The sequence below is a fragment of the Macaca mulatta genome, chromosome 6 (assembly GCF_049350105.2).
Source record: "Macaca mulatta isolate MMU2019108-1 chromosome 6, T2T-MMU8v2.0, whole genome shotgun sequence".
Lineage (NCBI taxonomy): Eukaryota > Metazoa > Chordata > Mammalia > Primates > Cercopithecidae > Macaca > Macaca mulatta.
Window position 1 is genome coordinate 140259346 of NC_133411.1, and position 27218 is coordinate 140286563.

The window sequence follows — 27218 nt, forward strand, 5'->3', positions numbered from 1 at the left end:
GACCTTCTGCATAGCAAAATAAACTACCATCAGAGTGAACAGGCAGCCTACAGAATGGGAGAAAATTTTTGCAATCTACCCATCTGACAAAGGGCTAATATCCAGAATCTACAAGTAACTTAAACAAATTTACAAGAAAAAAATCAAACAACCCCATCAAAAAATGGGCAAAGGATATGAACAGACAGTTCTCAAAAGAAGACATTCATGCAGTCAACAGCCACATGAAAAAATGTTCATCATCACTGGCCATCAGAGAAATGCGAGAACCACAATGAGATACCATCTCATACCAGTTAGAATGGCGATCATTAAAACGTCAGGAAACAGCAGGTGCTGGAGAGGATGTGGAGAAATAGGAGCACTTTTACACTGTTGATGGGACTGTAAACTAATTCAACCATTGTGGAAGACAGTGTGGCGATTCCTCAAGGATGTAGAACTAGAAATATCATTTGACCCAGCCATCCCATTACTGAGTATATACCCAAAGGATTATAAATCATGCTGCTATAATAATACATGCACACGTATGTTTGTTGTGGCACTATTCACAATAGCAAAGATTTGGAACCAACCCAAAATTCCATCAATGATAGACTGGATTAAGAACATGTGGCACATATACACCATGGAATACTATGCAGCCATGAAAAAGGGTGAGTTCATGTCCTTTGTAGGGACATGGATGAAACTGGAAACCATCATTCTGAGCAAACTATCACAAGGACAGAAAACCAAACACTGCATGTTCTCACTCATAGGTGGGAACTGAACAATGAGAACACTTGGACCCAGGGGAACATCACACACCAGGGCCTGTTGTGGGGTCGGGGGAGGAAGAAGGGATAGCATTAGGAGACATACCTAATGTAAATGACGAGTTAACGGGTGCAACACACCAACATGGCACATGTATACATATGTAACAAACCTGCACGTTGTGCACATGTACCCTAGAACTTAAAGTATAATTAAAAAAAAAATTTCAGTCAACAGCATGCTGTTCAGTACTTAAAATTTTTGAGAATCAACAATTATGTATTGTTTTTCGACTATGCAGGGAATTGGTGCTCCTAACCGCCATGTTGTTCAAGGGTCAGCTGTATATGAATATGTGTTTTGAGCATGATCCAAATTAGGCAAAATCCATTGGAAACAACCCATTGTAATGAAGTCACATGATGGAAATTTTTGCAGACATTAAAATAATGACTATGAAGACTAAAGGAAAATATACATGGTGTTAATTAGAAAGAGCAGGAGATAAAATTGGGGATAATTCAAATGTATATACAATTATTTTTAAGGTATGTACACAAAAGGACAAATAAAAAATATACTGTTATTAATTCTAGGAAGGTAGGGTTAATGGGTGATTTTCTTAATCCATTTGCTTTTTTCTGAATATTTAATGAAACTTGTATAATAGAATTTGTGAGAACAAAAAAACTTTGATTTAGAAGTAATCAAGAATAAGGAGAACATAAATTATTTGTAGAATATCCTGATTAATGTCAACATCATAGATTACAGAGTAATTAAGTTTAAAGTAGATATATTTTTAAAAATCAAATATATTTGTTTAATGTGTAGAAGAGCCTTGTGGTAAATCACCCTGACCTAACATATATTTCATTCTATGTAGCAGATGAGCAGTAATTTGGTAATTTTAAACATTTTAACAAGAAACATATAATTTAGACATTTTTTTAAAAAAGCGATTAAATTAGCCTTCCTACTGTCTCATGTATACAGTTAAATGACTTTGCAGTTTCTGTGGCATAATTCATAATGATTTTCATATATTATTAAATTTATAAAAAGACAAAAAAAAGAAAAAGCGTGAGTAAACTGTGAAATATTACCTGACCACAACCTACAAAATATTAATGTTCAAATTGAATTATAGAAGTAAAACTTAACAGAACTATAATGGGATGATAGGTTCATAATCCTGAGATAAAGCTTTCTTAAGTAAGATAAAACCACTAATCTATTATGAAAATTGACATTTGACTACATAAGGCTTTAACGCCCTGATATGAAAGGTATAAACAAAGTTAAAAGTGATACAACAAAATTTATTGTGTGTGTATATATATTTATTTATAAATATATGTATATTTCTCCTTCAAATGATTGCTAGAATAAATGCAGTCTCAGAATCACAGGAGGCTTTTTTTTTTGGGTAGAAATTAACAAGCTGATTGTAAAATGTGTATGAAAATGCAAAGGACCTAGAAAATTAAAAGCAGTTTTGAAAAAGAGTATCATTGGAAGACAAATGACTGCCTTACTTCTAAGTCTTATTATAATTGTACTGGCATTGGATTGACAAACAGACCAGTGCAATACAATAATCAGCCTAGAAGTAGATTGAATGTTACACAGTGATTTTATTTTATTTCATTTCATTGTATTTTATTTATTTTATTTTATTTTTTTAGAGAGGGTCTCTCTGTTGGTCAGGCTGGAGTGCAGTGGTGCAATCATGGCTCACTGCAGCCTCAACCTCCCAAGCTCAAGTGATCCTCCAGCCTTAGCCTCTCCAAGTAACTGGGACTACAGGTGTGTGCAACCATGCCCAACTAATTGTAGTTTTTGTAGAGGCGGCAGTTTACCGCCCTGTTGCCCAGGCTGGTCTTGAACTCCTGAGCTCCAACAATCCACCCACCTACCGTGGCCTCCCAAAGTCCTGGGATTATAGGCATGAACCACCAAGCTCAGCCTTGATTTTCTTTTCTTTTTCTTTTTCTTTTTTTTTTTTCGCCCAGCCTGGAGTGCAGTGGTAATCTACACTCACTGCAAACTCTACCCCGGGTTCACGCCATTCTCCTGCCTCAGCCTCCCAAGTAGCTGGGACTACAGACGCCCACTATCACGCCCGGCTAATTTTTTGTATTTTTAGTAGAGAGGGGGTTTCACCATGTTAGCCAGGATGGTCTCAATCTCCTGACCTCATAATCTGCCCGCCTCGGCCTCCCAAAGTGCTGGGAGTACAGGCATGAGCCTCCGTGTCCGACCTCAGCCCTGATTTTCAGTAAAGGTGCTAAATTAATCTGATAAGCAAAGGATATCTTCAGCAAATGAACTAGAACAACTAGATATCCATAGTTTTTAAAAAATTGGCCTTTATACTGTCAGAAAATAAAATTTAAGTACAAACAGGTTATAGATATAAAAATAAAAGCTGAAAGGTCTAGAAAAAGAACCAGATTATCTTTGCAACTTTGGGATATGTGAAAAAATTTTTAGAACCCAAAAAGCACAAATCATAAGAGATAAAACGTATGCATAAGACATTATCAAAGTTAAAAACTTAAACTCTTTGAAAGATGTTGTTAGGAAGACAAAGACCAGGACAAAATATTCACTCTGCATATATTGGAGAAAGGATTGACCTAGAATATATGAACATAGCTCAGTGAGATGACGGAATTTTAAAATGGGCAAAAGATTGGAACATATTTACCCAAAGAAAATACATGATTGGCCAAGAAGCACATGAAAAGACTTAATGTCACCAGTTAGCAGAAGAGTGCAAATTTAAACCACAGCAGGATACTACTGTATACCCGCTAGGATGACTAGAATTAAAAAGATTGATAGTACAAAGAGTTGGTAGGATAAGGAATAACTGGAACTCTTATACATTGCTGGCAGGAATGCAAAATGGTAAAACTGATTTAGAAAACTGGTGGGTAGTTTCTTAATAAAGTTAAAATCATACTTACTGTATTAACCAGTATTTCCACTCCTAGGTATTTACCCAGGAGAGAGAAAAACTTTTCACAGAAACACCTCTTTTTTTGTTGTTTATTTATTTATTTTTTAATTTACCACCTTCACCCCTTCTCACAAAAACCATTGTGTATACAGATGTTCATAATCATAACAACTTTATTTTTAATAGCCAAAAACATTAATGTCCATCAACAGATGGGTGGATAAACAAATTGTATAATATCCATATAATGGAAATCTGCTTAGCAATAAAAAATGATTTACTAATAGAGGCAACATAGATAAATCTTAAAAACATGCTGAATGAAAGAAGCCAGATGTGAAAAAGAGTGCATGCTGTATAATTATACTTACATGAAACTATAAGAAAGTCTAATCCATAATCAGTCATTTTAAATATAAGGAAAAAATTCACCCTCCTATTTTGATAATTACACATGCATCCCTACCTCAGCCTTTTATAACTGAGTTCAGGGAACAATGGTTTGGACTTTGATTAACCACAGAGAAGTAGCTGTGTGATAAATACATAGTTTGAAAGATCATCTTAAAATAAGTTAATTTTTTCCAAAAGGGCCTTGTACCACATATGAGTATCAGCTGTTTCAGCTAGTTTGAGACAGATTTAGTGCTGCTACAGCTATGAATAAGCTTTATTGATAATTTATATTTGGTCATTGATTAATTTTTGCATTTCTGGCAGAAACCTCTTTGGCATCTGATGGAATTTCAGACCCCCTTCCCCAATAATTTTACCAGTTCTTCAAAAGTCTCTAGCAAGGGTGTTCACTCGTACTTGATTCTGTGTTTTGCATTTCCACCTCTGATCTTCCTCAATTCATTATTATCAACTGCTCATTGTTAGTTTTTATTTTATTTATTTATGTTTTTGAGACAGGGTCTCACTCTGTTGCCCAGACTTTAGTGCAATGGCACATCTTGGTGTACTGCAGCCTCGACTTCCTGGGCTCAAGTGATCCTCCAAACTGAGCCTTCCAAGTAGCTGACAACAGAAGTACTTGCCACCACACCCGGGTAATTTTTTAAATTCTTGTAGTTACGGAATTTTGCCATGTTGCCTGGGTTAGTCTCGAACTCCTGGTCTCAAGCAGTCCTTCTGCCTCAGCATCCCAGAATGCTGGGATTACAGGCGTGAATCACCAAGCCTGGTCCAGTACTGATTAATACTTTTTTTTTTCTTTTTTGAGACAGGGTCTTGTTCTGTTGCCCAGGCTGGAGTGCAGTGGCACGATCTCGGCTCACTGCAACCTCCGCCTCCTAAGTTCAAGCAAGTCTTGTGCTTCAGCCACCTGAGTAGCTGGGATTACAGGTGCATGTGCCACCACACCCAGCTCATTTTTGTGTTTTTAGTAGAGACAGGGTTTCGCTGCATTGGCCATGCTGGTCTTGAACTCCTGGCCTCATGTAATCCTCCCACTTTAGCTTCCCAAAGTGCTAGGATTACAGGTCTGAGCCATCGTGCCTGGCCTACTTTTTAAATTCACATTTCATTTAAGTTTTTATCATTTAAGACTGGGCGTGGTGGCTCATGCCTGTAATCCCAGCATTTAGGGAGGCCGAGGCCAGCGGATCACTTGAGGTCAGGCGTTTGAGACCAGCCTAGCCAACATGGTGAAACCCCATCTCTACTAAAAAAAATACAAAAATTAGCTGGGCGTGGTGGTGGGCATCTATAGTCACAGCTACTCAGGAGGCTGAGGCATGAGAATTGTTTGAACCAGGGAGGCTGAAATTTCAGTGAGCTGAGATCATGCCACTGCACTCCAGCCTCGATGACAGAGCAAAACTCTGTCTTTAAAAAAAAAAAAAAAATTGTCATTTAAAAATACATGTAAATTGCATAGTGGCCAGGCACGGTGGCTCATGCCTATAATCCCAGCATTTTGGGAGGAGGAGGCAGGCAGATTGTTTGAGCCCAGGAGTTTGAGACCAGCCCGGGCAACATAGTGAGACCTTGTCTCTACAAAAAATTTAAAAATTAGCTGGGCATGGTGGCGCATACCCGTAGTGCTAGCTACTTGGAAGGTTAAGGTGGGAGGATGGTTTGAGTGGAGGCAGAGGTTGCGGTGAGCTGAGATTGTGACACTGCACTCCAGCCTGGGTAGCCAAAAAAAAAAAAAAAAAAAAAAAAAAAAATTGCATAGTGCATACATGTATTATTTAACAAATAATTATAAAGCAAATACCTGTGTGGCTACCACCCAGGTCAAGAAGTGGAACACTGTCAGCATTCCAGGAGCCCATAAGCACCTCTTCCTATTTGTAATCCCTGCCCTCAGTCCTAGAGGTAACCATTCTTCTGACTTTAATTATAACTTTCCTTGCTTTACTTTTATACCTATGTATACATCTCTAAACAAAATAGTTTAAATTGTTTTTGAAATTCACAGAAATGATATCATTCCATGTGTATTGTGTCATGCTTCTTCTTTCGCCATGTGAGAATCATCTGTGTTGCCTGAAGCTGTCATTCATTTTTGTTTTGTATAAAACCATAATTCACCTTTTTTCATTCTCTTTTTTTTCTAGATAGATTTTTAGGCTGTTTCTTCAAAGTTTGCAGCAAATTACCTGTTTTTGCTATAGCAGAATAGTGCAATTTTGCCATTTTAATTCTGGTAACAAAAAAGCATCTTATATCAATACAGGTTGGGCATCCAAATCTAGAAATCTGAAATGCTCCAAAGTCCACAACTTAAAAAAAGTTTGAAAAATTAAATTAAATTAAATTAAATTGTTTTGTAGAGATGAGGTCTTGCTATGTTGCCTAGGCCAGTCTCGAACTCTTGGCTTCACACGATCCTCGTGCTTCAGTTGCACCAAATGTTGGGACTACAGGTGTGAGCCACGTGCCCAGCCAGAATTTTTTGAGTGCTGACATGGACTAAGGAAATGTTCACTGGAGCATTTTGGATTTCAAATTTTCAGATTTAGAGTGTTCAGTAGGATAAGTGTAATGCAAATATTTCAAACTACAAGAAAATCTGAAATCTATATTACTTCTCGTCCCAAGCATTTAGGAAAAGGGATATTCAACCTGTATGCTCTTTATAATATATACAGTATGTTCATGTATATTAGCGAATTTAATCCTCATTTCAGACCTGTGAAATGGCAATGCAGTATTTCATTTTATTACTAAGAAAACTGAGGGTAAGCCTGGGCAACATAGTGAGACCCTGTTTCTACAAAAAATTAAAAAGTTAGCCAAATGTGGTGGCATGTACCTGTAGTCCCAGCTACGTGGGAGGCTGAGGTGGGAGGATCATATGAACCTGAGAGGTTAGGCTGCAGTGAGCCAGGATTGCTCCACTGCACTGCAGCCTGCACAACAGAGCTGAAACTCTGTCTCAAAAAAAGAAAGAAAGAGAGAAAGAGAAGAGAGGGAGAGAGGGAAAGAAGGAGGGAGGGAACAGAGTGATACAGTTTGTCATTTGCCTGAAATAACAATTCTAAAAACTTAATGAAGTGCTATAATTGTCACAGATCTTTTATTTCAAAGTCCAAATTCTGAATTTTTGATTCAGTTTCACACAACTGAGCATTCTTAATTCCTGAACTCAGTTAGAATATTTTAGATTAAAAAAAAAAAAAAACCCAAACCAAAACAAAAACAACAACTTAGTTATCTGACATGCCCCACTGCCAGGTTTTTCACATCAAAATATTATTATTTTTCTTTGTAAGTTGATCTAGAAAGCATTTTTATTAAATTGCGGGTAGGTTGTTGGAATATAACTTCATTAAGTTGTCAGCAGCAAAACTTCATGCAGGTAGGAAGCTGGTATCTGCAGCGTTTGATTTAGGTGGTAAAAAGGAGGAGGAGGGGAACTGATAGTGGATAATATTTTGAGTACAGAATACTATTGCACTTTTCTCTTCATGTCAGTCTCATTTGTAAGCAAATTCAAGGAAGCTCACTAGCTAAGTGGCCTTGGATAAGCTGTTTAATGACCAAGTTCCATGATGTTCTCTTTAAAAGTCCCTTCCCTTTCTAAAATCGTGTATCTTATGAATATATGAGGTGATTAAAATACTCTCTTGTGCTGTAGACCAGTCTGACCCCTTAGTTACGTGTGGAATGTGCTGAGCTGTATTTAAAGCCAAGTTTATATGTTGATGTTATTGTAAAGTGACTCTCCTTTTGTTATCTAAAGATTGCAAAAAGTATAGGTTTTTAAAATGGTCATGTTTTAAGCAGCTTTCAGCTCAAGAAGTGAAAGTAACTATTAGTATAGTTATTATTAGTGGCAGTGTGTTGAAGTTTTTTGTGAAGAATTCAATACTTCCTTGAAGGTGTTTATATGTAAATATGTTTTAAGTATATATACTTTAGAAAACCATTCTAGGCCTAGGCGCGGTGGCTCACGCCTGTAATCCCAGCACTTTGGGAGGCCGAGGTGGGTGGATCACGAGGTCAGGACATCGAGACCATCCTGGCTAACACGGTGAAACCCTGTCTCTACTAAAAATACAAAAAAATTAGCCGGGCATGGTGGTGGGCGCCTGTATACCCAGCTACTCGGGAGGTTGAGGCAGGAGAATGGCGTGAACCCAGGAGGCAGAGCTTGCAGTGAGCTGAGATCGCGCCACTGCACTCCAGCATGGGCGACACAGAGACTCTTGTCTCAAAAAAAAAAAAAAAAGTTCTAAAAAGGAAATTTATTTAGAAAACAAGAAGATGTATTGATATCACATTCCAAAGCATGTCTGAAACATTTTAAGATCCATATATTTACTTAAATAAAAATCCATGGAATTGCAAATATCTTCTTGGTTTGAAAATATATTTTAGCAGATCTGTCAGCTAAGTGGAAATACGTAGCAGCAGAAGTTATTGTACTTTAGGCCAGGTGAGGTGGCTCACGTCTATAATCCCAGCACTTTGGGAGGCTGAGGTGTGAGCTCAGCAGTTTGAGCTCAGCCTGGGCAACACAGTGAGACCCTATCTCAAAAAATATTTTTTTAAAAAACTTCACAAAGGCTTCTTAATGGGCAAGATTTTTGATCCAGGGTGAAATTAAACTTGTTAAATAGCAGCACTGAAATAATGTTCATGAGACTGTGTATTTAAGCCTTTTCTCTTATATTCCTGCTAAGAAGATTGGCTGGAGGAAATAAGTGATACTATTCTTTGAGCTTATAAAACTTCACAGTATTTACCCGATTCATTGGCCAAAGACTGCCACTTCCTTGGTTTAGAGTTTGGGTGAGATAAGGAATGTTCATCTCTGCTTAAATAAGCATTCCAGGTTCTGGATTTTAATTAATGGCAAAAATGTAAACTTTTCTTTCTTTTGATATTCGTTGGACACATGCTTAAATCTTATCGTGTCATTTTCCTGAATGTTAGAGGACTTGTCCTCTGGACTGTAGAATCAGGGTCCTGAATTCATGCCTTGTTATACTACCCAGATTTGTGACACTGAGGATGTGTGCATTAACTTCACATTACATCTTCATCTCTACAGCTACAAAAATTACTGTCACTTCTGTCTTTCCAGGTTTAGAGTCATGGCTTTGGAAAAAGCAAAAGGGAGAATTTAATTTCACTTAATGTTCAGGACTCTGTGATCCTATAATGTGGTTGTTACTGATCTGTAGTTGGCAAAGCTTGTAACATGTATGAGGTCTCTTTCCAGAATTTACAAATAAGTGATTTATATTTCGCCATTTGGGACAAAAATGTTAACACCTCTTTGAACACAGTCAAATTGATACATCTTTAGTCTTTGATCTTTTCATTTCAAGGAAGGCTCTTTTTCTTCATTCTATACTCTACTTTTTAAACTTTATATCCATTTTTCTTGCAAACATTATCTACACTTGTTGACTCTGCTGCTTTCGTTTCACTCATTTAACCTCCTGTAATCTGATTTCTACCCACACCACTTTACTGAAACTGCTGTTGCCACGGCCACACTGTGTTTGCTGCACAGTCTAAGGAATAGTCCTCAGTCTTTACTATCTCAGTGGCAGTGAATACTGCCACCCACTTTTTCCTTGAAACAGGCTCCAGTGACACCACATTTAACGGATTTTCCTCTTCTAATTCTGATAACACCCAAACCTCCTTTGTAGACCTCTCTTTTTTTACCTATGATTTAAATGCTGTTCTTACTCAGAGGACTCTGTTGAGCACACTTTGTTTGTCATGACACTGTTTTCCCTAGAGATCATTCATTGCTTTAGTCATAATCTGATGATTGCAGAACTTCTCCTTGGCTTCAGATCTGTGTATCAGACTGTCTGTTGGACATCTTCACTTGACTATTGTAGTAGTCTGCAAGTGATACAAATCCACTTCATCATAACTTCAGGCTAACGAGGGAGATATGTTGGCTTACAAAACCAAACGTCTGGTGCACAGGTGAAACTGATCTTAGGAGGGATGCCTAGAATCAGAGATTCATGTCATCTTGACTTCCCACTTCTCTTTTGCCTCTGCCTGTCAGCATTATTATCTCAAAACCGTCTTCCACATGAGGTATAGGATATTATTGACTAAGGACATCCTTAAAGTCAACAGCTTGGCAGTCAGAAGGAAACAATAGGTTTAACTCTTTGTTCAACTGCAGATAGAAAATTGCCTGACAAGGATTCTAATAGACTCAGCTTGCCCTGGTGGGATATAAAGTATTTTGACTAACTTGTGTTCTAGTAATGATGGTGGGAGTGGTAGGGATCTAATAGCTTGATTCACAGAAGAAAGCCTAACTTAACCTCTACCCATTTTTCATGTACAACTCTAATTCCAGTGGATAAGGTGATAATTTTGTTTATGGTTTTTGATGAACTGCACCTGCTTGATTATCTCCTTAGAATTCATTGCTATGTCAATTACTGTCTGAGTTGTCTGTGAGAATAAAGGACTCAACTGAAGAAACCTATATGAAAATGGTGATCATTATTTATTCTTGGAATTAGAAACTTGTATGTGGCAGTCATAATGTTCTAATTAGTGATTTTAAAAAATTAACTCATTAAAATAATCCATACTTTTATAATCATAAAATAGGATGCCCCACGAAGGCAAAGATTTCTGTCTACTTTCACTACTACACCTAGAACTTGACACTAAAAAAGTTGCTCAAAAAATAATTTGGTGAATGAATATCAGTTTATTAAAATCTTGATTTTTTTTTCAGTGTTTACTTTTTTGGGTAATACTTATTTTAACAATAAAAGCTTTCAAAGATAAATAAAGTTTAACTTTTTTTTACTTTTTCTTTTTTTCCCCTAGACTCTCTGTTATAGTCCCTGGGTCAAGACAACAATTTTTATACCTTCGTCGCGGTTCAGAAAGGAGTCTCTGTAGAACCAGAAGCAAAGAAAGGAAACAATCCGAGTTTTTCTTTATTAAATTGACTGTGTAAGATACTTGACTTCCAGGAACAAAAACACAGTGAAATAATAAAATTTCATCTTGGCATCACTGGACATTGATCGTATTGAGGAGTGTATTTTGTGGAACTTCCTGAGTTGAGATTTGGAACCTTCATTGGTGCTCATTTATACTGTGGACTGTAAGCATGAGTGAATTCTGGTTGTGTTTCAACTGCTGTATTGCAGAACAGCCTCAGCCTGTAAGTATGAAGTATGTGGACACATCAGGTGGGGTGCTTATTAAACGTACCACTCGTTCTCAAACTGAGGATTGGGATCCTAGCAGTAATTGCAAAGCAGTTCTAGAGAATACCATAGAGAAATAATTCAGTGGAACTCTGAACATATGTTTAAAAAGAAATAATGTTTTTAAAGTAAATGCTATATGTCAAGAGCTCTGCTAGACCATTCATCGTACATGACTGAAAGGATGTGTTCTTCTGTCAGATAGCTCCTGGAGGAATAGTGAGAGAGAAAGGAGACAATAACCTGAGGTAAAACAGGCAAATCAGCCTTGGAAGTCAGTGGGTGGAAGATGTGGCAGCCATAATGCCATCATATTCTTCTCAGCTTACCATCTCATTTTCCTCAGGGCAACCCTCTGAGGAAGATATCATTGTCCTTATTTTTCAATTGAAACAGGTTCAGTTTATTGCCCAAAGTCATATCGCTTGTAAGTGGTCTTGACTGACTTCTTGGTATATGCCTTGTTTTTGTCCTCTAATATATGCACATATCGTTACCTCTACCAAAATCCTGCCCTTCAGCCTCCAAATTCTTTTTGTTTTATTAAGATAGAGTTTCACTCTTGTTGCCCAGGCTGGAGTGCAATGGCGTGATCTTGGCTCACTGCAACTTCCGCCTCCCGGGTTCAAGTGATTCTTCTGCCTCAGCCTCTTGAGTAGCTGGGATTACAGGCATGTGCCACCACGCCTGGCTAATTTTGTACTTTTAATAGAGACGGGGTTTCACCATGTTGGTCAGGCTGGTCTCGAACTCCTGACCTCAGGTGATCCACCCGCCTCTGCCTCCCAAAGTGCTGGGATTACAGGCGTGAGCCACTGTGCCTGGCCTCCTTTTCATTTTTTAAGGTACCTAAATCAAATGTTACCTATATAAAAAATTCCCCAGCTTTCCCCTGAATGAGATAATACTCATCTGTATTCCCACAGCTCTTTAATTCATTGTTCTTTTATAGCATGGAACCTTTTGCATAGTAAATAACTGTTCTATGGTCTCTCCCACCACATTTTGAATTATTTATGGGTCTTCACCATGTAAACTTCGTATCTTCAGGATCAAATATAATGTTTTGGAGAGTGTAGGTATACATGATTGATGGTTGGCTGGCTGAACGAGTGAATTGATATTTTGTTTTATTTATGTATGTAACAACGTAAGAGGAAAAATAAGGGTTAAATTTTAAAACTATAATTGTACACATAACTCCCAATCTCAGGTGATTCACCTGCCTCAGCCTCCCAAAGTGCTGAGATTACAGGCATGAACCACTGTGCCCTACCATATTGTTTTAATTGCTCTACTTACTTAGTATGTTTTGCTGTGTCGTAGGGGAAATTTTTTCTTAGCTCTTCTTTTCTAACTCTATTGGTGATGTCTTTTTTTAAAGCTGGATTGTGGTTCCATGTTTTCTTACTATAGTTTTCTTTATTTTTTTTCTTGTTTGAGATATTTCATAATGCATATTTAAATCTTAGAGGTTTTTTTTTTAGGATTGCATTGAATTTATTTTATTTATTTTTTTGAGGTGGAGTCTCACTCTGTTGCCCAGGCTGGAGTGCAGTGACGTGATCTCGGCTCACTGTAACCTCTGCCTTCTGGGTTCAAGTGATTCTCCTGCCTCAGCCTCCCAAGTAGCTGGGATTACAGGCACCTGTCACCACACCCAACTGATTTTTGTATTTTTCATAGAGACAGGGTTTTACCACATTGGCCAGGCTAGTTTTGAACTCCTGACTTTCAGGTTATCTGCCCACCTCAACCTCCCAAAGTGTTGGGGATTACAGGCATGAGCCACCACACCTGGCTAGGATTGCATTGAATTTAGAGGCGAATTGGGTGAGAATTGACATCTTTAGAATTTTGAGTGATCCAGGCTGGGTGCAGTGGTTTACTCTTGTAATCCCAGCACTCTGGGAGGCCGAGACTGGCGGATCACCTGAGGTCAGGAGTTCAAGACCAGCCTGGTCAACATGTTGAAACCCTGTCTCTACTAAAAATACAAAAAATTAGCTGGGCATGGTGGCAGGCACCTGTAATCCCAGCTACTCAGGAGGCTGAGGCAGGAGAATCACTTGAACCCAGGAGGTGGAGGTTGCAGTGAGCCGAGATTGTGTCATTGCACTCCAGCCTGGGCAACAAGAGCGAAACTCCATCTCAAAAAAAAAAATGAATTTTGAGTAATCCAGTTAGAAGCATGGCATATGTCTTCATTTATGTAGATCTTTTAATATTCTTTTTGTAAAGCTCTAAAACTTCATTACATAAGCTTGCACATTTCATATTAGACTTGTTCTAGATATGGCTTTTACTGTGTTTCCTAGCTAGTTATTACTAGTGTATAGGAACCTAATAATTCTTATATGCTACTTTTTTATCCAGATATCTCACTGAACACTTATGAACACTTGGATTTATTTATTTACTCATTTATTTATTTTTTGTTTTTGTTTTTTTGAGACAGAGTCCCACTCTGTCGCCCAGGCTAGAGGCACGATCTCAGCTCGCTGCAACCTCTGCCTCCCAGGTTCAAGAGATTCTCTTTCTTAACTCAGCCTCCTCAGTAGCTGGGATTACAGGTGCGTGCCACCATGCCTGGCTGATTTTTTTGTGTTTTTATTACAGACAGGGTTTCGCCATGTTGGCCAGGCTGGTCTCAAACTCCTGGCCTCAGGTGATCGGCCTCGGCCTCCCAAAGTGCTGGGATTACAGGTGTGAGCCACTACACCAGGCCGAATTAGTTTAATAGTTAGCTGAAATGCTTATCTCTTATAGATGTCTCCAAATAGTGACTTTTTAAATCATTTTCTGATATTTAAATCATTTATCCTTTTGGGATTTTAGCTGAATTGACTAAGACCTCTAGTATAATGGTCAGTATTGCCAGTGATGGCTGAACATCCTTCTTATCCTGAGTTTTTATAATCTGTGATATTATTAGAGATGACATTTTCATTAGTCAAGGATTCTCAGTAGGAACACTTGAGTCCTATTGCCATATTGTTTTAAGGATGCCCTGTAATTTTTTGTTGAACGTGGTATAGTGGGTAAAAGGAACCAAGGTAAATAGGCCCGTAGTGTGATGTTTTATGTTTATCTGGTTAGGGCCTAGGCCATTTTACTATTTGCTGTAGCTGTAGGTGTTGGAGGATAAAATTTCATCTGGTGTCCTTGTTTTTGTCCCCTTGTTGTCTTTGGGTTTCTCTAGAAACTTCTTAAATAAGAGCTGAGACATACTGTTGCTTTATTTGTAATCCCCTGTTGTACAGGAGCCCTGTAGATGTGTTGGTAAGGTGTAGGGAAGGGAGACATTATGTATTGCTATGATTATGTCTCAGTCTTTCAGTGAGCCCATGCACCTGGTCTGTGACCTACACAAAGTGCTTCTCAGTTTTGTTTTTTTACCCCTTAGGTGAGGCAAAGAGGGGTAGAGGAGACTGGAGTTGGATATTTCCCTTCTCCCCAAGTTGGTTAGTTTTTGGAAAAACCTAGTTGATTAGGCTCTGGTAAAATAGTTTCTCTTGAGAGCAAACCTTGTTAATAACAGAATAGTCTGGTGCATTTCAGTGTGGCTGCCCTTCCCTTCTTTTTGCAGAAACACAGATTTTTCTCTGATCTTCACTTGAGAACCTGGTAAGGTTCCCTGAGGTAAAAACCCACAAAAGTGTAGGGGATCCCTAAGACTAGGCCCCCCTGGAGTCTTAAAGTTGTTCACACTGAGCATCCAGCTATTCATAGGTTTTCCTGCACTGGTACTAGATCCTGTGAAAGTTTCTGCTTGTTGATTTCTGTGTCCACCTGTCTGTCTCTCTAGTTTTAGGGGAAACAGTTTTCTTTGTGACCTCACTTCTCTGATGGATCTAAGAAGAGATACTGTTTAAGTTTGATCGGCTTTTTTCTTGTTACGTGGATGGGAGTGATGACTTCTCAGCTCCTTATGTGCCAGATCAGAAACCAGAAGTCAAGTTGCCATATTTTAAAAGATTTACTTACTGCCAGTATTCACAGGGTATATAATAAAGTGAATTCTCTTCAATATATGATAAATGTGTAGTCACCAATAGCTAAAATAGGAAGACACAGATTAGGTATTTAAATGGCAGGAGCATAAGGCTCTGGAGTTATGAGACATCAGAAATACATTTTCTGCTACACAGAGGATTTGCAACTTGAGTTTCTCTCATACTGAAACAGGAAAAGTTCCCTTGTGCCCCTAGAAGGCATGTGACGGCGGTGTGGCTCACTTCTTCAGTGCCCTGCTGCTCAAACCTCTAGGGGAGCATACAGACAGGGAGCTGTGGGGCTCTGACCTCACGGCAATGTCTAGGGATGAATCTTTATAGCTGAAGCGCCAGAGGGCATGTGTTACAGGGTGCTTTTTTAGTTTGCCTTGTGTTAACCAACTCAGTTAGACCCTCTATGTTGTCATAAGGACAGAAGGCTTTCTGTATCCTGGGTTCTTGCTTTGGTGTACTGGAAGAATCGGATCACACGTGGGCTCGGAGAATGAGTGCAAAGTTTTATTGAGTGGAAGTGGCTCTCTGTCGATGAGGGATCCAGAAAGGAGATGGTTTTCCCCTGGAGTTGGGCTGCTCAGTGGCCCCAGCTCTCTTCTAACTGCCCCGGCCAAACTCCGCCTCGTCCAGCCAGTTGATGGCCTGCTGGCATGCTGGCATGCTGGCGTCTGTTGGTGTGCTCTTCTGCAGGTGTGCTCCCTCGACGTCTTTTCACCTTCTAGCCGCTTGTGTCTTCTTCCGCTGATGTGCTCCTCTCGACCTTTGGCTGCTGTGTGTCTGCCTGCTAGGGTCTTGGGTCTTTATAGGCCCAGGATGGGGGCATGGCGGGCCAGGGTGGTCTTGGAAAATGCAGCATTTGGGCCTGAAAACAGGAGTGCCTGTCCTCACCTCTGTCTGTCCGTGGGGGTGGAGCCCTAGCCAGGGACCTGCCTTTCTCTACCCAGCACTTCCTGTCCCCACTCCTATATCATTTAAAGGAACCACACTCTTCCCTTCCCAGCACTCCTGTATCAGTACATTTAATATGTTAGTTGTTTGTTATTGTTTAATGAATACATACTTAATATGAAATATTCCACAAAAATTCCACGAACACCTGATTTCTTACCTTTTTGATTCCTGAGAAAAATTACATAAAACTTAATGGGGCTTTGTGGTTACCATAATGGAGGAATAGCTTGCTTGTTGGCATCAGGAAACAGATGTAAAGAATCACTAATAATTTTTGTTTCTTTACATTATACAAAGACATATCTTTGGCATTCTAAACAGTATCAAGACTGCTTTATCTTAAAGCTGCTTGGTCATCTGCTAAAGTTTTCTAAAATATTTACTGAAATAAAGTGCTGCATGCCAACTCTCCCACTTGTTCCCTATCACCCCCTGCTCTTGCACATTCCATGTGTGAAAAGGAACAACCCAATATTGGGAAGAAAATAGAATGCATTTTTCTGAGTATAGTAGAATAGTCATTTTTCTCTTCCTACTCCTTCATTTTAATATAGTACAATGCAGAGTATAATAGAGCCCCAATGTTTTGAGCTGTGATAATCCAAAACTTATTAACTAACTGTAAATGCTGTAGTTGCTGTTGCTAGATATAGCTAAGGTTGTAGATTTTTAATTGGATGGTTGCTGCCCTGCAATTTAATTTTTTAAAAAGCTTTGTTAGGACCGGGCACAGTGGCTCACACCTGTAATCCTAGCACTTTGGGAGGCCGAGGCGGGTGGATTGCCTGAACTCAGGAGTTTGAGACCAGCCTGGGCAACATGGTGAAACCCCATCTGTACTTTAAAAAAAAAAAAAAATTAGCCAGCGTGGCGTTGTGTGCCTAAAGTCCTAGCTACTTAGGAGGCTGAGGCAGGAGAATTGCTTGAACCTGCAAGGTGGAGATTGCAGTGAGCTGAGATCGCGCCGCTGTATTCCAGCCTGGCAACAGGACAAGACTCCATCTCAAAAAAAAAAAAAAAAGATTGTCAGCTGTTGACAGAACTATAGTGAATTCTTCACCAACTTATTGAGCATCAGAATACTGATCAACTTCTAAGGTAGCTTTAAAAAAACAAGGAACCCTGATTTACAGAAAAAAAAAAAAAGCCACTTTTCATATTATTTGCCTTCCCGTCTAATGGTTTCCCACATAGCACTGATTTTTTTGTAATACTGTTTGTCTCTAGAATGTCATTTTGTTTTTGTTTGTTGTTTGTTTTGTTTTGTTTTGAGACGGAGTTTTGCTCTTGTTGCCTAGGCTGGAGTGCACTGGTGCGATCTCGGCTCACTGCAAGCTCTCCTCCCGGGTATAAGCAATTCTGCTGCCTCAGCATCCTGAGTAGCTGGTATTACAGGCACCCTCCACCATGCCCAGCTAATTTTTGTAGTTTTAGTAGAGACAGGGTTTCGCCATGTTAACCAGGCTGGTCTCGAACTCCTGACCTCAGGTGATCCACCCACCTCGACCTCCCAGAGTGCTGGGATTACAGGCATGAGCCACCGCTCCCGGCCTTTTTCTCTCTCTTTTTTTTTTTTTTTTTTTTTTTTTTTGAGGTGTCCTGCCCTGTCTCCCAAGCTGGAATGCAGTGGTGCGATCTCGGCTCACTGCAACCTCTGCCTCCTAGGTTCAGACAATTCTCCTCCCTCAGCCTCCCGAGTAGCTGGGACTACAGGCATGCACCACCACACCCGGTTAATTTTTATATTTTGGTAGAGATGGAGTTTCACCGTGTTGGCCAGGCAGATCTCGAACTCCTGACCTCAAGTGATCCTCCTGCCTTAGCCTTCCAAAGTGCTGGGAATTGCAGGCATGAGCCAACACACCTGGCCTTGGAATGTGTTATTATGGACATGTACACAGTTACAGTACATTTGTAACAATAACACTCTGGTATTTCTACAGTGAGCCAGGTAGTTGTGAGATAACAGTGAGTACAACAGATGTCATCTCTATCATCATCTCTCTCACTTTAGTGGAGGACATATTTACTGTACAAATAAGTATGTATGATATCAGGTGGTGATAAGTGCACTGTGGAAAAAGAAAGCAAGAAAAAAGAGAATGACGTGGGAGAAATGGGGATATTAATTTAAATAGTGTGTTCAGGGAAGGCCTCTCAGATTAAGTGCTATATAGGCACGAGTTTAAGGGAGTAAAGTACACAGATACCTAGGGCAAAGCACTTCGAGTGAGTAGTAAGTGCAAGGTTGGGTGTGTGAGTGGAACATCAGAGAAGGCAGAGTGACTGTGAGGCATGGGGCCAGTGGTGGGAATGAGGTCTAAGAGTTAACCAAGGGCCTGTTCATCTTTGGCCTTCCAGGTCATGAAAAGACTGGTTTTTATTCTTTGTGAAATAGGAAATCATTGAATGGTTTAGAGCAAAGAGCCAAAGTATGCGGAAGAACATACCTATTTTTTCTAGTGGTTTGACTTACTGTATGCTCAGACAGAGAGCACTGACAAACCATACTGCACACTGTAGCCCAGTGAGACACCTCACTCCTTCATGCACACTTAGCCTCCTCAGCTGTCTGGAGTTGAGTATGGAATATGCTCTGCAATAAGGTTGCAATTATTCCCTTTGTGGCTTTTCTTTCTGCTGTTTGTTGTTCTGATGTATAGTTTTAACCTATAATAGAGTGGGGGCATGAGGATATGCGCAAGTGATGGTGCTGGACTTGCCTACAGTGAAACAAAGGAAGTGCAGTGTGCTCAGTGTTTAGATGGTTTAGGTTACTTCAAGGGAAGTGGTTGAGGAAACAGAGTGGGGATAGATCAGTTAGACAGCTAAGGATTGCTTAAGACCTTAGACATTTTAGAAAACATCAAAGTTAGGCCAGGTGCAGTGGCTCATGCCTGTAATCCCAGCACTTTGGAAGGCCGAAGTGGACTGATTACCTGAAGTCAGGAGTTCGAGACCAGCCTGGCCAACATGGTGAAACCCTGTCTCTACTAAAAATACAAAAAATAGCCGGGCATGGTGTCTCATGCCTGTAATCCCAGCTACTCGGGAGGCTGAGGCAGGAGAATTGTTTGAGACCGGGAGGCGGAGAGTTGCAGTGAGCTGACATTGTGCCACTGCACTCCAGCCTGGCTTGGCCCACAGATTGAGACTGTCTCAAAAAAAAAAAAAAAAAAAAAAAAAGAGAAAAAAGAAAACATCAAAGTTAACTACTGCAGCCTCAGAGGACGAACCAACAATTCCATGAAAGGTGGCTGGAGGAAACTAGCTGAGGGCACTCCATGAGGGGATTTATGTAAAACAGAAAAGTGATTGCTCAAATATGATGGCTCTCCATAGCTTCTATGCTATAATAACCTCATATGGCACAGATTTGTACAGAACTTCTATTTTCAGGAACCACGTTTTACACCCTAAATTAGGTATGAGTGTAGTAAAAGTGTCTTTTTTCCTTTTTCTGAAAACACAAATGTGCATGTTCCTGATTTAGTTTCACACAATCACACTATAAAACCATAGTCATTTCAAAATGCTTAAACTAACTGAATTTACTTAATAAAAGAAGAAAATTAGCCTTATCAGGGCTGGGCGTGGTGGCTTATGCCTGTAATCCGAGCATTTTGGGAGGCCAAGGTGGGTGGATCACGAGGTCAGGAGATGGAGACCATCCTGGCTAACATGGTGAAACCCCGTCTCTACTAAAAATACAGAAAATTAGCCGGGAGTGGTGGCGGGCGCCTGTAGTCCCAGCTACTCGGGAGGCTGAGGCAGGAGAATGACATGAACCTGGGAGGTGGAGCTTTCAGTGAGCGGAGATCGCGCTACTGCATTCCAGCCTGGAGACAGAGCGAGACTCTGTCTAAAAAATAAACAGAAGAAAATTAGCCTTATCAGTTGAGAAATGAAAAATAACCCTACTTTTTAGAAAAACATAGAAGACTCATTCAAATGTTTTAACTGTATTACCAAACCTAGAAATTCTAAAGACTAGTATACTGGAACTACCTCCCCTGCCTTAGGGCTGACTATTCTATTTTCTTGTAGATAGTCACTTTGGAATGTAGTGGATGGTATTCACTGTATATTGTACGTCTTCAGCTCCTTTAATATAAGTGTGGAGAAAGTTCAAATTTGTCTGTATGTACTTGAAAACAAACTAGAAAGGCTGTTTTCAAAAGTGGAATAGACAGTTTCTGGTGTTCCAGTACCGTAGTCTGTGCCCTTAAGCAATTAGGAACTATTGGTAAGCTAGTGTCCGTAGCATTCAGTGTGAGTTCAAGATGGGGAAAAGGGTAAGAAGGCAGTAGAAAGCTATTTATGTTTTGAAAGTATAATGCTTTTATAAGTTTGTAAATGTCAGAGAAGAAATTTTGCTTTGATGTTTTTCGGTTCAGAATGTAGTTGATCTTTATTCAGTTCAGATTGGAGGTTTTTTTTTTTTTTTTTTTTTTTAAACTACATACCTCAAGTTGAAGCAAGCAATTTCTTTGTAAACCATGTGGTTGTTGCAATTTTTAGTTACTTAAAATGTGACGTCAGCAAAAGTAACAAATAATAATCAGTCTTTAAAAGAAAAATTAAATCTTCCTTCAAACTGTAATATATTTGGTACAAAAAATGTGAAACAGGCCAGGTGCAGTGACTTGCACCTGTAATCCCAACACTTTGGGAGGCTGAGGTGGGAGCATTGCTTGAACCTAGGAGTTCGAGACCAGCCTGGGCAACATAGTAAGACCTTGTCTCTACAAAAAATTTTAAAAATTAGCCATGTGTGGTAGTGTGTGCCTGTAGTCCCAGCTACTCGGGAGGCTGAGTTAGGAGGATTGCTTGAGCTGGGAGGTTGAAGCTGTAGTGAGCCAGGATTGCACCACTGCACTCTAGCCTGGGCAACAGAGTGAAACCCTGTCTCAAAAAACAAATTATAGATCTATATAATTTTATGTTATATGTATATATATTACAGGTTAAAATATATCAAATATATATATGTATATGTGTGTATGGTGTATGTGTGTATGTATATATATGTGTGTGTATATATATGTGTGTATATATATTAAAAAATGTAATGATGCACGACAACAAACAGATATAAGCTCCTGCCTAATACAAATGGTCTGTTGGTGGACATTTGAGTAGTTTCTAGTATTAAGTTTTTTTCTGTTACAAACTATGCTATAAATTCTTGTACATGTCTCAGTATATACATGACTTTGAGTATACTTGTTTCTGTAGCATATATATCTAAAAGTGGAAATACTGAATTGTGGGGTGTGGGCATGATCAGTTTCACAGGATAGTGCCAAATTATTTTGCAAAGGGATAACTGCTCCCACATTAATGTGTTACAGTTCCACTTTCACAATGTCTTCATTAATGCTTGTTTTTTCACATTTTGATTTTTGTCAGTCTGATGGGTAAGGTGGGATTTCATGGTATTGTTCTTTTCTTGCTAGCGAGGTTAAGTGAAGCACTTCTTCATGTGCTTGTTGCTCAGTACGGTTTCCTCTTGTGTGAAAGATATGCCTGCTCATGTCTTTTGTACATTTTTTAAATTTCTTATTTATTCATATACTTCCCTCTTACTTTCTGAATACAAATTCTTTGTTGGTTATGTGTAATTTAACAAAGTACCTTTTTTGGCTTATATTTTTGTGCTTAAGAATTTTTTCTTACTTCTCATTCATAAGGATAATTCACCCAAATTTCCCTTTAAAAGTGGAATAATTTTGCCTTTTACATAGAAGCCTGGAGTTGATTTTTGAAGAAGGGATTTAATTATATTTATTTTCCATATGGGGAACCCTCTGTCCCACAACGACTTCAAGTCTTTCCCGGACAGACACGGTGGCTCACGCCTGTAATCTCAGCACTCTGGGAGACCGAGGCGGGCAGATCACAAGGTCAGGAGATCGAGACTGTCTTGGCTAACACGGTGAAACCCTGTGTCTACTAAAAATACAAAAAAATAGCCGGGCATGGTGGCGGGCGCCTCAAAAAAAAAAAAAAAAAAGAAGTCTTTCCCTTCCCCACTGGTATGCAGTGTACACGATCCGGCTTCCGTACATGCATGAGTCAGACTCTAGATTCTGTTTCACCATTTGTTCACCCTGGTGCCAATAGATGATGATACACAGTGTCTTCTAGAGTTTGCATTAATATTGTTTTGATATCTGGGAGGGCAGATCCCTTTGTCTTCACCTTTTGTTGTGTTTTGGCCAGTCTTAGTTCTTGACTATTACGTATCAGTTTTAAAATTAGTTTGTCAGGTTTTCCATAAGGCCTGTTGGGATTTGGATTAGACCTGTATTGAATCTCTATATAATTCCCATTTGTGAAACTGGTGTGTCTTCATTTTTAAGCTATTTCCATAAAGGCCTTTTAAAAACTTATATATTTAAACATATTCAGAAGTAGACAATAGTATAATGAACCCCATGTACCCATCTCTCAGCTTCAACAACTTTAATTCTTGTCTAATCTTCACCTCATTCCATCTACTTTATCCTTTCCTCTATTATTTTGAAGCCAAATCTGAGACATTATATCGTTTTGTCCATAAATATTTCAGTATCCCTAAAAGATAAGAACTCTTACTTAATGTAACCACAATACCATTATAATACCAAAAATAATTTGAAAGGATTTTACATATAAATGTACAGTATAAAAGTTATGAAACAAATATATTATGAAGCATATATTACTCGTTAAGAAATAGGACATTGCCAGCACCTCAGAAGCCTCCTTGTGTCCTTTCCAATTACATCCCTTTTCCAACACCTGGAGGAACTGCTGTCCTGATTTTTACGGTAATCACTTCCTTGTGTTTTATGATTTTACTCTCTGTATATGTATCCCTAAACAATATAATTTAGTTTGCTTGTTTTAACTTTAAATGGAGTCATTACTGGTTGTAATCTTTTGTGTTTTCTTCTTTAATCCAATGGTATATTATAAGATTGATTCATATTGATGCAGACAGCTAAATTTTATGTTCATCTTTCTTTAACATTTTCTTGTTTGGCTGTACCATAATAGATTTTTCCATTCCAGTTCTTTTGATAAACCTAGTACGGGACTGTTATGCACAATGCTCTTTTGTGCATTTGTATATGGGTAGCCTGGTAACATGTGCACAAGTTTTTCTAGGGTATATACCTAGGAGTGACATTACTGGGTCTAACAGCTAAGGAAGTTACCTTTACCAAGCAAAAGGAAATTCTTTTAGACTTGATGTTACCATCTTACATTCCCACCAGCTGTTTTGAGTGTCCCATTGTGCCATATCCTCATCAACACATGTTATTTTCAGACTTTAAAATTTTTATCAGTGGGGGAAGAATGTAGTAACAGTTCTTTGAAGGTTAGCCTTGTATTGTTTTGCATTTTAATATGAGAATGAACAGTAACTCTGACTTATTAATAGGTTGTGAGCTTCAGGATTATGCACAAATAAGAGATTTGTTGAAGTAACCCCAGTTCCACACTTCCACACCCTTTGTCATCAGCATATCCCATTTCTGTTACAGTGTAAGACTAGTTATTTCAGAGTACAGAAAAAGACACATTTAGATGAACTGAAGCAGATTAAAGTGACTTTATAAGACAACATCTTTGTTTTTATGTTTAATTTCAAGTATGGTTAAGCACTAATTTAATTCAGTGCTTTCTACTTATTCTGCTTCTAGTAACTCTTACAGAAACAAGTGTAGTCAGTAGCCAACAGACATCCATGTCAGCCTATATATGACTTATTAGTAGAGCTTAATTTTTTAAAAGAGATGAAAAATAAAGAGAAGGTCTAGTATTTTCCTCCCACATTCCAACAGTTCATTTTATGTGCCCCCTTTGGGTGAGCACATTCCATGTTGTAGACCATTGATTATGGTAGTCAGAGCATGGAGCTCTGGAGTTCAGAAAAAGTATTTTATTATCATTGTTATGACAAAAATAATTACCATATAAAGGAAAAGAAACGAAACTCAGGGAAAAAATTTATGAACAAAAGAGAAAATAAACTTATGGTTAAATCATTTTTAAAATACATATGGCAAATAAGCATCAATTTTTTTTTCTGTATGCCCATTGGAAAATACCGTCTTGCTTCATCTAACAGGCAATGTTAAGTGGAGTCACTATGTGTTTCTCTTAACTGGAAGCTTTCTTTCTTTTGGTATGAATACTGAAGCATTTATTTTACCTTTTTTTTTTTTTTTTCTCCCCAGCAGAGACAGGGTATTGCTTTGTTGCCCAGGCTGGTATCAGGCTCCTGGCCTCAAGTGATCCTCCTGCCCCAGCCTCCCAAAGTGCTGGGATTACAGGCATGAGTGACCTAGCCTGGTCAAACATTTCTTTAGTTGTTTGAAAGTCATCTGACTGTATCTGGGAAATTATGTTTATTTAGAAAACATAGCCTTTAATTGCAAATTCTGTTACTGTGTAAATGATGTGCAAATCTCCATGTTTTCATGAGGTGGCTAATTATTAAAATGGCTAAAGAGTTGCTTCTAGACCAGGCATGGTGGCTCATGCCTATAATCCTCCCAGCACTTTGGGAGGCCGAAGTGGGTGGATCACGAGGTCAGGATATCGAGACCATCCTGGCTAACACGGTGAAACCCCGTCTCTATTAAAAATACAAAAAACTAGCCGGGCGTGCTGGCAGGCGCCTGTAGTCCCAGCTACTCGGGAGGCTGAGGCTGGAGAATGGCGTGAACCCGGGTGGTGGAGCTTGCCGTGAGCTGAGATTGGGCCACTGCACTCCAGCCTGGGAGACGGCGAGACTCTGTCTCAAAAAAAGAGTTGCTTCTAAAACAACAATAGCATGAAATTTTAAAACTGACTCTTGGGGTTTTATAAGCCTAGACACAACAAGAATGAAGAGGATTAAGCCTTTGTCTTTCTAGAGTTGGTGAGGATTGGGTTATGATTCTCACATGGCCTTGATGTATACAAATAGGAAAAAAAGGAATACTGGTGAGGAACTCAAAATTGCATTATTTTTCAAATCAGTAGTGAGTTAAGACTAGGTAGTGCATTGTTCTAGAAAAATAAAATGTTTTTGCTGATATATAATCTGTGACTAAAAGGAAGTTAGAACTTAAGTAATTATCTGGGATTTAATAATGGTATTTTAATAACTATCTGGGGCTGGTATTTATGATGTTTATAATATATTGAACATTTTTAGAAGCACTTTTTAAGAATCTGTTCATCTGTGATGTAAACAGATGGTATAAATCATTCAGTTTTTCATCCTTCTATCAAACTTGTTCATACTGAGTAGGAAATATTACAGATACATTTTATTAGCAGCTCTCATATAAGACGAATTCTAGGTCAGATCTCAGTTCTCTTTTTAAAGTACTCAGTACCCTAAAGTTTGGTCAGATCGCTTATCACCCTTGCACATAGTAAAAATTCTTCTGGTTCTTAGATATTTCTGGTATTTATGTTCCATCTACTTTTGTCGATTGAGCTTTCTTACAGTTTCTTGAAAAGGTGTTATGCTTACATTCTTGTTTTAGCAGATGGTATATTGTTTGTTTTATATGTGATTTTGTTTTGTGAAATGAAAATAATTTTCATGCAGTCTTAAAATTTTAGATCTTAGAGACATCATAGGCAAATGTAGTCAAATACATGTGGGCATGCATGCATGCAGATTTCGAAACTATACTAAGAAGTTAATTAGTAAACTAAGATCAGCGAATTAGTGGCAGAGCCTTTTGCATTTTAAGACCAGTTTTCTTTCTAGTATATATCAGTAAATTTTACCCAAATAGAAATGAACATCCATGTTGGATATAAAGTTGAGTTATGAGACTATGTGGATACACAGCACTAGGTGATAAGTTACAGTGAAACAAGCAGTGTTTCAGTATTTCAGAAAGCATTTTTTTGCTACCAAGTGTTAATTATTATCTGCCGTTTTTGCAGACTGTCTTAGTTCAAATGCTTTCATATATATTAACTTCATGAGAAACATGTCTGTCATTTTAATTTCTTCATTTCCCCCCCTTATCCCCTATCACTGTTTGTTTTGGTTTGGTTTTGGTTTTATTTGTTCTTGCAGCATCTTATCAGTTTTACCACGAGATACTTATGGAGGGTATTAGAACAATTGATAGTTTCATTAAAAGTTAAGCAAACAACTTTGGGAGGCCGAGGCAGGTGGATCACGAGGTGAGTTCAAGACCAGCCTGGCCAAGATGGTGAAACCCCATCTCTACTAAAATCTACAAAAATTAGCTGGGTGTGGTCGCAGGTGCCTGTAATCCCAGCTACTTGGGAAGCTGAGGCAGGAGAATCACCTGAACCCGGGCAGCAGAGGTTGCAGTGAACCAAGATTGTGCCACTGCACTCCAGCCTGGGCAACAGAGTGAGACTCCATCTCAAAAAAAAAAAAAAAAAAAAAAAAAGTTAAGCAGACATTGTGTGTGAATTTTGTGACAGAATTTTTTTTTTAAGCTAAGCAAGCCAGAAGCAATTCCAGTGCAAAGTGTGGTATAAGAAAAATTAATTATAGTACAGTACCTGACTCAGTTATAAATACTTTTCACATAGAGTTAATATAAACACGATATCTGTATCTCAATTTTATATAGTAAATGTTTGGAGGGAATTATATATGACTTGCTTTGAAACACAGTTGTTCGCACAGTGATGTGAAGGAAAGAACAGTGGACAAGGAAGACTCCCAGATCTGATTTTAGTTAGCTGTGGGACTTTGGCAAGTAATACCTTCCTAGGTACATTGTACACTGTATATATAGAGTGGATAGGAACAATCCCAGATGGACCCATAATGGCAGAAATTTCTAGTGAAAGGTTTTTAACACCATTGACAAA

General features: G+C 38.7%; 1 protein-coding gene across 28 annotated transcripts in view; it reads left to right on the forward strand.

Annotated features, from left to right (window-relative positions):
- The window catches only part of CDC42SE2 (CDC42 small effector 2), a 129267-nt gene that overhangs the window by 82274 nt on the left and 19775 nt on the right, over positions 1–27218 (forward strand). For all 28 annotated transcript variants that reach the window (XM_078004136.1, XM_078004147.1, XM_078004142.1 and 25 more), the window contains 1 exon segment: positions 11012–11354. In XM_078004136.1, the coding sequence (XP_077860262.1) occupies positions 11301–11354 (54 nt within the window). In that variant the 5' untranslated portion in view covers positions 11012–11300.